At 43.4% G+C, this 14078-nt stretch overlaps 1 protein-coding gene across 2 annotated transcripts in view; it reads right to left on the bottom strand.

Annotated features, from left to right (window-relative positions):
• The window catches only part of MTFP1 (mitochondrial fission process 1), a 15244-nt gene extending 7239 nt beyond the window's left edge, over positions 1-8005 (bottom strand). Inside the window, exons 1-3 of one of the 2 annotated variants that reach the window (XM_085879329.1) lie at positions 7833-8005; positions 7022-7152; positions 1356-1519 (exon numbers count right to left, since the gene is read on the bottom strand). In XM_085879329.1, coding sequence (XP_085735455.1) covers positions 1356-1519; positions 7022-7152; positions 7833-7986 — 449 coding nt within the window. In that variant the 5' untranslated portion in view covers positions 7987-8005. Of the gene's footprint in view, positions 1-1355; positions 1604-7021; positions 7153-7832 lie in introns of both variants that reach the window. The other variant, XM_085879327.1, reaches the window with a different exon arrangement.
• Between the last annotated feature and the right edge of the window lie 6073 nt (positions 8006-14078).

Below are 14078 nucleotides of genomic sequence, written 5' to 3'. Positions count from 1 at the left end.
ACAACCTCTGCAAATGACTTCAAGATTCACATTTTGGATATACAGCAGACATTATGGGAGGAGAGAAATGAATGGTTGTTGAAGGCACGGAGGAAAGTGATGTTGGAGGTATGGGCGAAAGTTGATGGATCAAGCATTCAGAAGCAAGACAGGTTTGGGAAATAACCCTTGTGAATAAGAAGACCGAGATCATAATGAGGAAGAAGAAGAGGTGATGGGGTTCCTGAGGGAGAAATAAGGAAAATGAAGCATTTTAAAATGTTATTAAAATCTTTTAAAGGAAGAAGCACTTCATTCAATCATGATTCAGTTTGGTGACATTCAGAAAAGGAAGGGATAAATAATGAAGTAGAGGCAGAATAAAGTACAGGTATAAAGAGTTCGAGATTCTTTGTTTTTTGTTGGTTTTTTTTTTAAGCGAGGAGGGGTATTAGGATACGTTTTAAGAAGCTGAGAGGCCAATACTTGGGAGAAAGGAAGGGGAATACGGCATACAATGTCATAGCAGAGACAGAATTTGTATGCCAACTAGCTGAGGCTTGGGCGAGTAGGCCAGACAATCACAGAGACACCAATTCAACAACACAACACAACAAGGTAAGTTTAATATGGAAAATTGGATGTAAACACAAACAGCAACACAGGGATGAAACTAGAAGGGCACTCGGTAGAGCACACACCTCCGCAAGGCTGGCCAGTTTACGTTTTGTATCCCACTGATCAGCCGGATTTGCATCCGGACTTGAACCAAAATCAAATCAGCTTGTACTCGTCACCTACCCAACTCTTCCACCAAATTTTGTCATAATCCATCCACTACTTTTTGAAATACCATGCTGTATATCGTTTTTGGCCCGATCTCTCAATTATGAAGAATCACTTTAAAAATTAAAAACTTCTCGCATCCAGATTCAGATCTGGATCTTCACCAAAATTGAATCAATTCATCCTCGTCACACACCCAACCTGTACACCAAATTGGATCCGAATCCGTTCATAACTTTTTGAGAAATCCTGCTCACAGACAAAGACAGATAAACAGAAAGAAAGTGGTGAAAACATAACATCCGTCCACCTTTGGTGGTGGAGGTAAATATAACAAAGACATGACGGTTCTGGTCTGGAAAATTTAGCTTTGATGAACTGGAAGGAGGAACTGAACTATCCAATGTCCAACATGCACAGACCCAGAACCAGAAGTGACCTCGTGCTGTAGCATTGCTTAAAATAACTACAGGTGTATTGGCATAGTTCGGGTTCGGACCATGCCAACTACCACAAGGTAACTATCACAAGGTTTGGGTAACTACCACAAGGTTCGGACCAACAGCTGCACCAATGAAAAGGACAATCACCTGTCTATAGGTGTAATTATGACAGGGATCGCAGCCAGACCAACGGCTGTGGTCACCCATTTGCGCACGGGGCCTGGCCAGCGTGTGGTGTAACTCAAGAGCAGCAAGGAGCCAGCGCAAAGGCGATTGATGGTAAAGCCTGGAATCGCGACGGACGCCAAAGCCTGCCAGACAAAGGTGTCAGCCACAGCCACAGCAATACGTCCGCTGTGACCTTCCCCAATTCCGTCACCATCTATTGGACAGACCTACAGGCATTGGCATGTCAATGTCATAAATTATAATGGAAATTAGATGGCAATATAAAATAATCAATAAAATGAAATACATTGGGCTATCAAACTTCACTTGGTCAGCACTTAATTGTGGAGATTCTTCAACAAGACAACTTTATTCGTATTCAGGTGAAAACCCAAACATTCGTCTCGTTCTCTGAAACCGTTCCAATGAAACATTATTCAACTGCTTCAACATGAACTTAAGTAGCAAATAGAGTATTCATGATCATTTATCGTCGAGTTACGCATCTTAAAAGACAAATCTAAAAAGCAGAATCACTAACATGATCAATCTGAATTTTCACTTCACATTCTTTGATGAAAAAAAGAAAAATGCACCACAAGGCAGCCATTGGAACTTCAGTGAATTTCCCAGTAATTTCTAGAGGCAGCCATGCCTTGCCCATGATTGCCTGTGAAACATGCATCACATATGTTTGTTGGCAAACCATGACCAAATGCCACAGATGTGGCAGCTTCCACAGTAATTTGGCAAAGTCCACTTAAGTTGTTCATCTTCAATATTTCATGAAAGAATGTCAAGTGAAAAACATTAACAATCAGTTATAGTGTTTCTTCTCCTTCTTCTTCTTTAACGGCCACGATCATCCACCTCTCTTGTGGGGTTGGGCTGGGGGGAAGCTTGGCCCGAGTAATCACGAGCCGGCTGACAAGGCCTGATGTTCGATAAGTTAGGGCAGAAATTTGAAATTTGGCCATGGTGCCAGCGGTAGCTCGCCTACTCTTCATGAAGGACACCATGGGATCTTTAACGTCCACCAACGAATGCTGTCAGACGAGACGCCCAGTTTAACGTCCATTTGAGGGACGGAAGGTACGCACATTGATGAATCACCTTACCTGTGAAATGCCGAAGTGAGAGTTTATAGCTGGGTCGGGAATCAAACCCAGGTTAGACAGCTTAGAGGTGAGAGTGCGTACCTCTCGCCCAACCAGTCAGCACCACAATCAGATGTAGTCACATTTTCAAAACTTACTATGGTCTCACTTTAATATATCGCGATGAGAATGCCTTCTCGGGGGTACCTTCGCATAACATAGCCATAGTTATTTCCCATAGTGCATGTGTGAATAAGTGTGAGGTAACTCAGTTGTGATATAGAGACATGAGTCGTTTTATCTATATAAAGCTGGTGGCTGATTGGTTTACCTGGTGGCTGATCCTCCTCCCCATGTGTGTCTAAAACCACTATCCATTGACACTTTTTAATGAAGGCACTTCTCTTCGTAACCCATCTTTTAGGCCACTTTGTAGGCTCTGACAGGCCATCAGGCACCAGTTTAGGCAAGAAATGCCGACAATCACCTTCCCGATCAGTCCCGGTCCACCAGCATGATATAGGTGAAAGTGCATGGGTGGGACAACACTTCCCCGACCTGAGTGCGAACCAATGGCAGCCGAAAGGGGAAGGCTAGTGGCATCGCGGATGTGAGTGGGGGCCGAAACTATAAAAGAGGCGGTATGAACTGCAAACAGTGGAAAATCCTGGAGACCTCGCGGAGGAAGCTGCACGCAGACAACAGGGAGTGCTTTTCCATGGAGTGAGCACTTGCTGCCACAGCCTCCAGCCAATCCCCCACTGCAAGCCAAACACATTTTCTCCTCGAGCTGGATTCGCGTCCTCAACACAGACAGTTCCTGCCTAACCGTGTCACCACCTAGACCAAGCTGCATCCTGCTGAGGCACAGTCATGGTATTTTCAGTCCTGTCATTCTGCTGTCTATGTATTGAGGTGTGAATGGGAGCCCATTAAGGAATCTGCAATTTCTTCGTTGACTTGGGGGCACGTATTTGGTAGTGGGGATTTCCCCCCCCCCCTTCTGCTCCTGTATCCCCACCCCTGTTATTATTCAAATACACTTCAAAATACACATGGTCTCTTGGTGATTTGAGTGTTTTGATCGCTAGTTAGTAGTTACATATGCCAGTTAAAGGATAGATTCGGTTGGTGCGATTAGTTCCCAGTACAAGACCGTGTCTGCGGTGATATTTTTTCTCAGATCAATAATTAGTGTAAACGGATGAATGGCACCGATTAGCGCATCACCTTATTGGCTCGGGTGTTCCATTAGATTAGAGTCTGGTAACATGGCAAACAGGGGAGAACACCTTCCCAGGGACGCCCAAATCATTTGGCTGGTGCGACTGCTTTGACACAGTTTGTTGGGTTTCAGACCGAGCAACTGGGCTAGCCTGATAACTACAACAATAGTTTAAGTGGTTAAAGGAGGGTAAAGGCTTTGCCAACCTCACTCATTTCGAATTATGAAATCTATGAGCTCACCCAAAAACGAAACATTTGGGGGGAAAACCCCCGTAGGGTCCCGATTATTTTTTAATGCTATGAACAAACTTTGGTGCATACACAGTGATGAACGTCGTGTTAAAATTTCATCGAAATCGTATGTGTAGTTTCAGAGAAGAAGTTGCAAGTATTTGTGTTTGGACGGACGACGCGCCATCCCATAAGCTCCCCGGAACTACATTCCAGATGAGCTAAAAATAGGACCACTAGACCTGTAGTTTATCTGGGCCCCTGGCCGAATATTGTAACCCAAGTTTGGAAGCATACTGACTGGTGGGTCTGGAGAAGAAGATTTTGAAGAAGTTTACCAAGTCCACCATTTTGACCAACTTAAAGTCACGTGACCGGAACGAGCTTTGCTGCTCTTCCTTCGCTCCAATTGGTTCTTCTGACCACGTCCTTATTAAAGTGGACATCTCTCTGGCTGTTATCAGAGAACCACCTCACCGCCGTCGAGTCTGGCATTTCACTCAAGCCGACTGGCAGGGTCTCCGAGCAGCCATCAAACTTACAGACTGGTCTCCTATCACTACTTTCTCAAACATCAACTCATCCTGGGAATTCTTTCAAAGAAACTTGCTCTCCCTCATGCACAGATTTATCCCCTCTCGTGTTCAGTTGTCTTACCCTTCCTCCCGCCCTTGGTTTACTGAAGCTTGTGGCGAGGCAGTTGTCCTGAAACAACTTGCCTTTGCCTCATGGAAAGCAAACCCAACTGAGGGCAATCTCAGTTCTTTCCACAAAGCTCGGAACAAGTGTGTAGCTACCCTCAGGAGAGCCAGAAAACAACATCTTTCTCATCTCAAGTCTGAACTCTCAAACCTCTCTCCCTCCTCAAAATCCTGGTGGCGTTTAATCAAATCTGTTTCTGGTGTATGTTCCCCCTCCATCCCCTCCCTTACCTCAAATGGCCGCACTGCTGATTCCACACGTGATAAAGCTGAATGTCTAAACTCGGTGTTTGCAGCTAAATCTTGTGTCCCAAACCCATCACTATCTCTACCCACTTTACCCAGTCGCACCCAACTGTCCCTGGACTCTGTATCCTTTTCTCCTGACAAGGTGGAGAGCTTGCTTTCAAACCTCGAGTCAGATTCTGCAACCGGTCCAGACGGCATCAGCCCACGTGTCCTCAAAGCCTGCTCTTCTGCTCTTGCTCACCCTCTCTCTGTTCTATTCACCCTCTCATTTTCCCAAGGTCATCTGCCATCTGCTTGGAAATCTGCTAACATCACTGCCCTGCATAAAAAGGTGCAAAAACAGATCCCTGTAACTATAGACCAATCAGCCTTCTCCCAATCATCAGCAAGGTTATGGAATCCATCATCGCTTCAGACATGAAATCCTTCCTCTTCTCCAATGGCTTGATTTCCAATCATCAATTTGGTTTCAGACCAGGTCACTCTACCCTAGATATGCTGCTACTGCTCTCCCATCAATGGATGGAGGTCCTCAATGCCAGACAGGAAATCCGAGCCGTATCCCTGGACATATCACGTGCTTTTGACACAGTCTGGCACCCTGCCCTACTCACCAAACTCTCTGCCCATGGTATTCAAGGCCATCTCCACTCATGGCTCGCAGACTTCCTCTCCTGTCACAGTCAACGTGTGGCCCTAAATGGAGTTCTTTCATCCCCTCTTCCTGTGCAGGCTGGAGTTCCTCAAGGTAGCGTTCTGGGCCCTGTTCTTTTTCTGGTTTTCATCAATGATCTCTCGGACTCTCTGGAAAATCCTCTATTTCTCTTTGCCGATGACTCAACCCTCTGCCGTACCATCTGTCATCCCTCAGCCCGGCAAGCAGCAGCTTCTTCGCTCACTGCAGATCTGGATAAAATCACAAACTGGTCCAACACGTGGAACATGTCTTTCAATCCAGACAAATCTCACACTCTCACTATGTCTCTTCGAAAGGACCGTTTACAAAACCCCGCCATCCACTTTCTCAACAATCCTCTGGAAGAAGTCTTTTCTTTCAAGCTTCTAGGTCTCACTATCTGCCATGACCTTTCCTGGGAAAGTCACATTTCCAACCTTGCCTCAAAAGCCAGTCGCCGACTGGGAATCCTCCGTCGTGCAAAGTCCTTCCTCGGCCCTCTTGAGCTCCTGACCACTTACAAAGCTTTTGTCCGTAGCCTGATGGAGTACTGCTCTCCCCTCTGGGCTGGTGCTCCTGCCTCCCACCTTTCTCGACTTCACGCTGTCGAAACCAGGGCTTTTAAGATCATTGGCATCTCCCGCAATGAAGCTGAGTCTTTGGGCCTCTCACTCAATCACCGCAGGTTGGTCGGTGGTCTTTCTGTCTTCTACCGACTCCTCTCCAGCCTTGCCCCCCTGCTCTCTCTGCGATTTGTCCCAACCACATTTCCACAGGGCGCTCAAGGTCCGCCAACAACCCCCTTCTGGTAAAACTACCAAAATCACGAATCACTGCTCATCTTCACTCTTTCATTCCTCTTTTTTCCCGCCTTTGGAATAAACTTCCTCACTCTATTCTTTCCCATTCTTCCCTTCAGGCTTTCAAAACAGCTGTTCACCACCACCTCTTATCTTCCCCCATCCAAATCCTCGATCTTTTCTACCCCCGATAATCCACCCAAGCCCACTTCCTTCAATTCTCCTGCTTTCCTTCCTGAAAGTCCCTTTAATGTCCATCTTCCCCTCGCCATGTTCCCCGTCCCATCCCCATCCCTCTCCCTTCCACAGTTCACCTGTGTCTGTTCCCCAATGTTTTGTCCCTTCCACTCCCGCCCCTCTTGTCTCATGCCTCCTTGCTGTGAGTTGTGTGTTAGCTCTCATACGAGCCTCGACCAAGGTATACAAAAAAAAAAAAAAAAAAAAAAAAAAAAAAATCCCCGTTACCAGTCAGGAGCGGAAACTCGATGCCAAATTTCAGCCGCATCAGCCGAGCGGTTTGGGCTGGAGAAGTCGAAATAGGAGACGAACGGACGGACAGACGGACAATGCACGATGACAATACTTTATCCGGAATTTCAATTCCAGGTAAGCTCAAAAATAAAATGCATTTAAAGAAGCACAGAGATGGTCCACAAGTAAGCACCTCTGCTGCTGCTCGTCGGCCTTTGTGAACGGCATCAGCTGTGACATACGCCATTGAGACGCCATAGGTTGCCCACACAGCAGCCACCGGAACAAGTGCACGAAATGATTCGCCAACCTCATTTGCATAGCCTTGGGTGGGGTAAAGAGAGAACAGGCAAGATTTTAAAAATTCACATCCAAATATCACCTCTTAGCTGTTATACAGAGTAAGGGCCCTAACAAACATCTCGGTACCTGTCACGCACATACATCCACCTGGTTTCAGCATCTAATACCTGTATACAGTTCTGAATTGGAGGTGGAAAAGAAGATATCACCAAATGTCCAGGTTTGTTGCAGTTTGCAAAAGACACAGAACAGAAGCAGCCAATGCGAATCGCAGGGTGGGATGCCTGAACAATGCGGATGGATATGGAGATAATACAACAATAAAAACACCAAACTTTAACCGTTTATTTAAATGTTTAAATAACTTTCAAAATTGGAACGGTTATAAGTTTTATTGGAAGAAAAAACAACACACACACACACACACACACACACACACACACACACACACACACACACACACACACACACACACACACACACACACACACACACACACACACACACACACCCACACACACACACACACACACACACACACACACACACACACACTGGGTGAATAACCTGTAGGGAGCAGTTGTCCAATTCCCATTTCCCCCACAAGAACTACAAAGTTGTGAGAAGGATCAGCACCAAGTTTGACCTTCAGAGAATAACACACTTGTCGAGGCAAGACTCTTGGGTTCAAGGGGTCTTACCGAGGTATCGTACCCACGTATCGCGATAGGGGTCTTTTTCAGAGACGACAACACTCTCAGAGGACACACCTTCCACCATTCTCTCGGCTACGTGGGTTCGACCAGGTAGCGATTCGTGCCGCCATCCAATGACGGGTAATACAAATGACGTCATATCATCACAGGACACGCTCTTTACATTCATTGCATATTCTCACTTCTAAAGTTTAAAGACATTTCACAAATCGATCTGAATTCATTGGGATCACACGGTTCAACGTTAAATTTGAAATAAACTTTTTGTCCCACAAAACGAGCTTTGCACTTAAAAGGTGGAAACTAGCTTCGCTGGGAAAAATACAAATATACATCCTGTGAGGCGCGCGCTCAAACGTATGCAGCATTACCCAATATATATGTAGCTCTTTTCAACATTGACACTCATAAATGTGTAATACTTTCTTGGTGGGCTCTGAAGTTGAAATTTTGCATGCTGGTGTGGAGTAACTCGAAACCAAGATTACAGGGGTAAAAAATAAAAATAAAAAAATCACAAAAGTGTTCCTAAATATCAAAACTGGCTTCGTCAACCTTCCTTCTACCCTCCTTCCTACTACAGTACCCCTATTCGGCTACCACCCTCCTCCTATCCGCCTTTCCTTCGACCTCCCCCCCCCACTTCAAACCTCTCCTCTTTCTCTCCTTCGCTCACGCCCCCCCCCCCCCTCAAACACACACACACACACACACACACACACACACACACACACACACACACACACACACACACACACACCTCATCCCCCTGCTGAACCGCTTGAGGGAATGAGTTGAAAATTGCTGGTTATATACAGAATGCAGGGGGGAGGGGAGAGGGGGGAGAGATATTAGGCAATATTAATTTAAAAAAAAAATACTCTCAGAGCTCGAAGAAGGCCGGGAGAAAGGGGCAGTCTTAAGCATGGGCAACCTGGAAAATTACAGGGGCCCCACCCAAAGTGGGGGGGGGCGATGGCCAGCCCTGAAGATTGCCTTAACATATGTAATGGAATTACTGAAAAATGTCCAAACACACATAATGGAATTCATGCAATGACCAAAAAGGGTCAAAACACGAATAATGGAATTCATGAAATTACTGAAAAATGTCCAAACATACATAATGGGATTCATGAAATTACTGAAAAATGTCCAAACATACATAATGGGATTCATGAAATTACTGAAAAATGTCCAAACATACATAATGGGATTCATGAAATTACTGAAAAATGTCCGAACATGCATAATGGGATTCATGGAATGATTTTAAAATGTCCGAACATGCATAATGAAATTCATTAAACGACTGAAAAATGTCCAAACATGTGTAATGAAACTCATTAAATTACCTTAAAATGTCCAAACATGCATAATGGGATTCATGTAATTCCTGAAAAATGTCCAAACATACACAAGGGCATTCATTAAATTACTCAAAATATCCAAACATGCATAATGGGATTCAGGGATTGATTTAAAAATGTCAAAACATGCGTAATGAAATTCATGGAATGATTGAAAAATGTCTAAACACGCATTATGGTTTTCATTAAATTACTGAAAATGTCCAAACATGCTTAATGAAATTCATGAAATTACTCAAAAATGTCCAAAGATACATAATGGGATTCATGCAATGATTTAAAAATGTCAAAACATGCATAATTAAATTCATGGAATTACTGAAAAATGTCCAAACATGCATAATGGAATTCATGGAATCACTGAAATATGTCCAAGCATTTGTAATGGAACTGAAAAATGTCCAAACATGCATAATGAAATTCATTAAATTACGGAAAAATGTCCAAACATGTGTAATGGAATTCATTAAATTACTGAAAAATGTCCAAACATGCGTAATGGAATTCATTAACTTAATGAAAAATGTCCAAACATGCATAATGGGATTCATGGAATAATTTTAAAATGTCCAAACATGCATAATGGAATTCATGGAATTGCTGAAAAATGTCCAAACATGCATAATGGGATTCATGGAATCACTGAAAAGTGTCCAAACATACATAATGGAATTCATGGAATTGCTGAAAAATGTCCAAACATGCATCATGGGATTCATGGAATCACTGAAAAATGTCCAAACACGCATTATGGAATTCATGTAATGACTGATAAACATCCAAATGTGTATAAAATCTATCCAAATTTCCTCTGATCGTAAAATCGACAGAAAATTCACAACAATAAAGATCATGATGCACCTACCTACCTGACAATCATAATGAGCTATCCCACAAGCACTTCATTAGCTCACCTGGAATGTAGTTCCGGGGAGATTATGGGATGGCACATCGTCCGTCCGTCGGTCCGTCAGTCTGTAAACACTTGCAACTTCTTCTCCGAAAGTGCCGATGGGATAGTGACCACAATTGATTAAATTTTTCGTATGTTGCAACTCAAGTTTGTTCACTGCATTAAAAAAAAAACTGGGTCAAAGGGAGTCAAAGTGGGTCCAGGTTTGACCCCCTAAAATAGGTATTTGCTTTTTTCCTCTGAAAAACACAATCGGACCCTAAGAGATCTACGGGGAGTAGGGGGGGTGCCCAAAATAGGTATTTGCTTTCTTCTCAGAAACGTGATATACCAAAGTTTGTCAGTCAGTCAGTCCATCCAACCGTCCGTAAACACTTGCAACTTCTTTGAAACGACACACACGATTTCGATGAAACTTGACCACAACCTTCATCACCCAGTATATACCAATTTTTAATTTTTTTTGGCATACAATATCGAGGCTAGTGTGAGAGCTAACACACTGAACATACAAGGGGAGCAGGAGATAATTGAGGTGGGAGAGGGAAGGAAAAAACAGTGGGGAGCAGAGACATGAGGAGATCTGTGGAAGGGAGAGGGATGGGGCAGGGTACACAGGGTAAACAAGATGGACACTACAGGGACTTTCTGGAAGGAAAGCGAGGAAATTGGAGGAGGTAGGTTTGGGGTGGATTAACAGGGGGTAGAAAAGATCATGGTTTTGGATGGGGGAAGATAAGAGATGATTGTGAATAGCTATTTTGAAGACCTGGAGGGAAAAATGGGATTGAAGTGAGTGTGGAAGTTTGTTCCAAAGGTGGGGAAGAAAGAGGAATGAAAGAGTGAAGGTGAGCAGGGATTCTTGATTTTGATCGTTTTACCAGAAGGGGCTTGCTGGTGGACCTTGAGTGGCCTGCAGAAATAATGGGGGGGGGGGGTGAGGTGTCTATTGCAGACAGAGCAGGGGGGGTGAGGTGGGAGAGGAGTTTGTAGAAGACAGAAAGACCACCAACTTGCCTGCAGTGAGAGACCCAAACACTCAGACACATCGTGGGAGATACCAATTATCCTAAATGCCTTGGTTTCCACAGCGTGAAGCTGATAGTCTGTGGGCTTATGTAACATTTTCTGGATTTGTCATTTTTGGGGGTAGATTCATGTTACCCATGTATGCATGGTGTTGGCGCAGTGGTTAGGGCAGCGGCTTGGGATCCAAGAGGTCCTGCGTTCAAGCCCCGTTGGGCCACTGAATTAATACACCAGGGGGTTGACTCAGTCTGTCATCCTTCCGAGGTCGGCAAAATGAGTACCAGTATACTGGGCCGGTGTATACCCCGGTTAAAATAGGTGTACCATATCCCTGTGTCGTAAGAGACGACCAGGGTTGCGTCAGGAAGGGCATCCGGCGTAAAACATGTGCCAAATCACGATGCGGATCATACGGATGATCCACTGTGGTGACCCCTAACGGGAGCAGCCGAAAGAGGAAGAAGAGAAGATTCATGTTACCCATGTCTAAACACATCTAGAAACTTCACTGGTTTAGAAAAAAAAGGGTGCCAGTTTTTCCATTAACATTTAGGGCCTCCATTTTGAATTTCAAAATGGCCACCACCGAAAATAATATTGCAAATTAACCATAACTATTCATTCAAATGTCATACAATATTTATTTTATTTTATCTAAACTCATATAAAGGGGACAAAGATTCATGAGAAGCAAACTAAGAGCACTAGAAATACTCTAAATATTGGAAAAAAATTCAAGATGGCCACCTGATTTTGGGGGTTTTCTATGTAAAATGCCATTACTTTTGAACCAAAAGATATAAGAAGATGTTTTTGGTGTCTAATCATATATTTTGGCACAGGAGGATTCCAATAATAACAACATATTTATGATTGGAACACTCTTTGCCAATCCTCCAAAACATTTAACAGAAATAATATAGAGCATGTAATTCAATATAAATTTATTTGGGCGGTTATACAATTAGAAGATGGATAAGTTTTTTTTCAAAGGTATGAAAATGCTACATGTATGAATCAGGAGTGTCAATGTTACTGATTAAACATTTATAATTGTCATTGCTTCAATCATCTTCTCGATCTTCGCCAATCCTTGGTGGTGTTATGTTCGTACAGCTGTCGCCTTCCCCACCACATTTGCAAAGTTCGGAACAGACCACACTGTTTCCTCTGCATGAGCACCTTCTTGAACACTTTGATTTCTCACAGTTACACCTGACGAGCTGCAGCACTGAGACTGGAGCTGGTGCAACCTGAGAAAGAACAACCAGTAGCTTTTTGTCTTGGTTTTGCCACCCCAAGGTCAAAGGGTCAAGAAAAGTTGGGTTCAATACCATATCCTGGTGCCAGATATTACACTGGACATGGGCACGGCGTATATGTTCAATTCATGCTCCCTGAGTCGGTGGCAGTTTGTCAACTCCTTGTTCATCTGCGAGTTGCTTGAAAAAAAACCATCTCAGCATCTTTGCTTGCCCAAAGTGGACTCTAACTGGAGAGAAAAGAGAGCAAAGAAACTCTTCACAACCACGAAGAACTTCTTCAGATGGCTCATCCCCTTCACCAAGGTCAGCTCCTGCTTTCAGAATAGTGGGGCTTGCCTTCAGGAAAGTTGTAAAGCACCCCTTCTTTCCCTTCCCTTGGATATGCCCTGTCGTATCGCAGCCTGCACCAGAAATCAGGTGTATTTTATTTTGGTGTCAGAGACATTTGCCTCTTTGTTTTGCATGCTTGCACTATGGAATGTGAAAAAGTGCGACATGTGTTGCTGAGCTCTTTGGCACGTGTGTCTGTTGTTGCAGCTTGAGTTCCTTGTATTATCCACCTCATCATAGCAACTAGTTCTGCAGGTACACACTGTTCTTCACAATTTGTCAATGAGCCATTAAAGGTCCATGGGTTAGATTCACGGGCTTGCAAGATAAATTTCCTGATAAGTTTTGAGCAATGAAAGATGGTCTTCATGTCTCGTCTGATAGCTAAAACATCACTTTCCTCCACAACAGTATCTATTGCTGACCGAACAGTTTCCTTAGAATGAATGACTGCAGGTTTTCTTCCTTTTGCTTCAGTAATTGTGAAATTTGATATTTGTTGTTCTATTTTGGTGAGTAGCACTGCACGTGTAATCTGTGGGTTTGGAATGCCATGATTGTGCATAATTTGGTTGTATCCTGTTGCTACCTCACTCACCAACTTTGCTGTATGATAATACACTTAAGGATGCTTCCTTGATCTATAGATTCCTGAAATTCAGCACTGAACTCGATCTCTGCAGAAATAAATTCCACTGTATTTTCTGCCTGATGTTCTCTGTTGCTGACTCTTTCTTTGGCTTGTATGTACTTGCACCAGTTAATGGTATGGCAATTTTTGTGATATTTAATGTCCCTTGAAAGAAAGTCGCCATCAGTTATGATGTTTGCCAGGTTTACTTTAATGAACACCTTTAATGTCAGTGAACTAGTCTCCTTGACACAACAAGCATATTCGAAAGTCAATGGAAGGTTCAGTTGCACGCTTCTTACATGATGGTTCTCCACAGGACGCCATGGTTAATCTGGAATCATAACCATAAGTGAAATTAACAAGTTGGCATAAATTTCAATGCCTTAAGTATTTTATAGGATGGGATGTCCACTGTGCATTTTTGGTCTTCTGAACTAAAGCAGTAAGTTATTTGGTTCACAGTGGATATGCATCATAATGCAAGCAGAAAATATTCATCAGATACCAGTAATAAGTGTCACATTCATACCAATATTTCTTGACATTAACATCAAACCTGTTGATATCCATGCAAACTGCGTTCAGATGAACAGTTGTCTCAACTACAATGCATTTGGTACCCAAACTCTATTTGTACACACTTTGAATTATATGTTCAAAATAACGTTAAATACTGAAAAATCATACATA

The sequence above is a fragment of the Eptatretus burgeri genome, chromosome 4 (assembly GCF_056783735.1).
Source record: "Eptatretus burgeri isolate ZD-2024b chromosome 4, Ebu_testis_v1, whole genome shotgun sequence".
NCBI lineage: Eukaryota > Metazoa > Chordata > Myxini > Myxiniformes > Myxinidae > Eptatretus > Eptatretus burgeri.
This window is presented reverse-complemented; position numbering and strand designations above follow the sequence as displayed.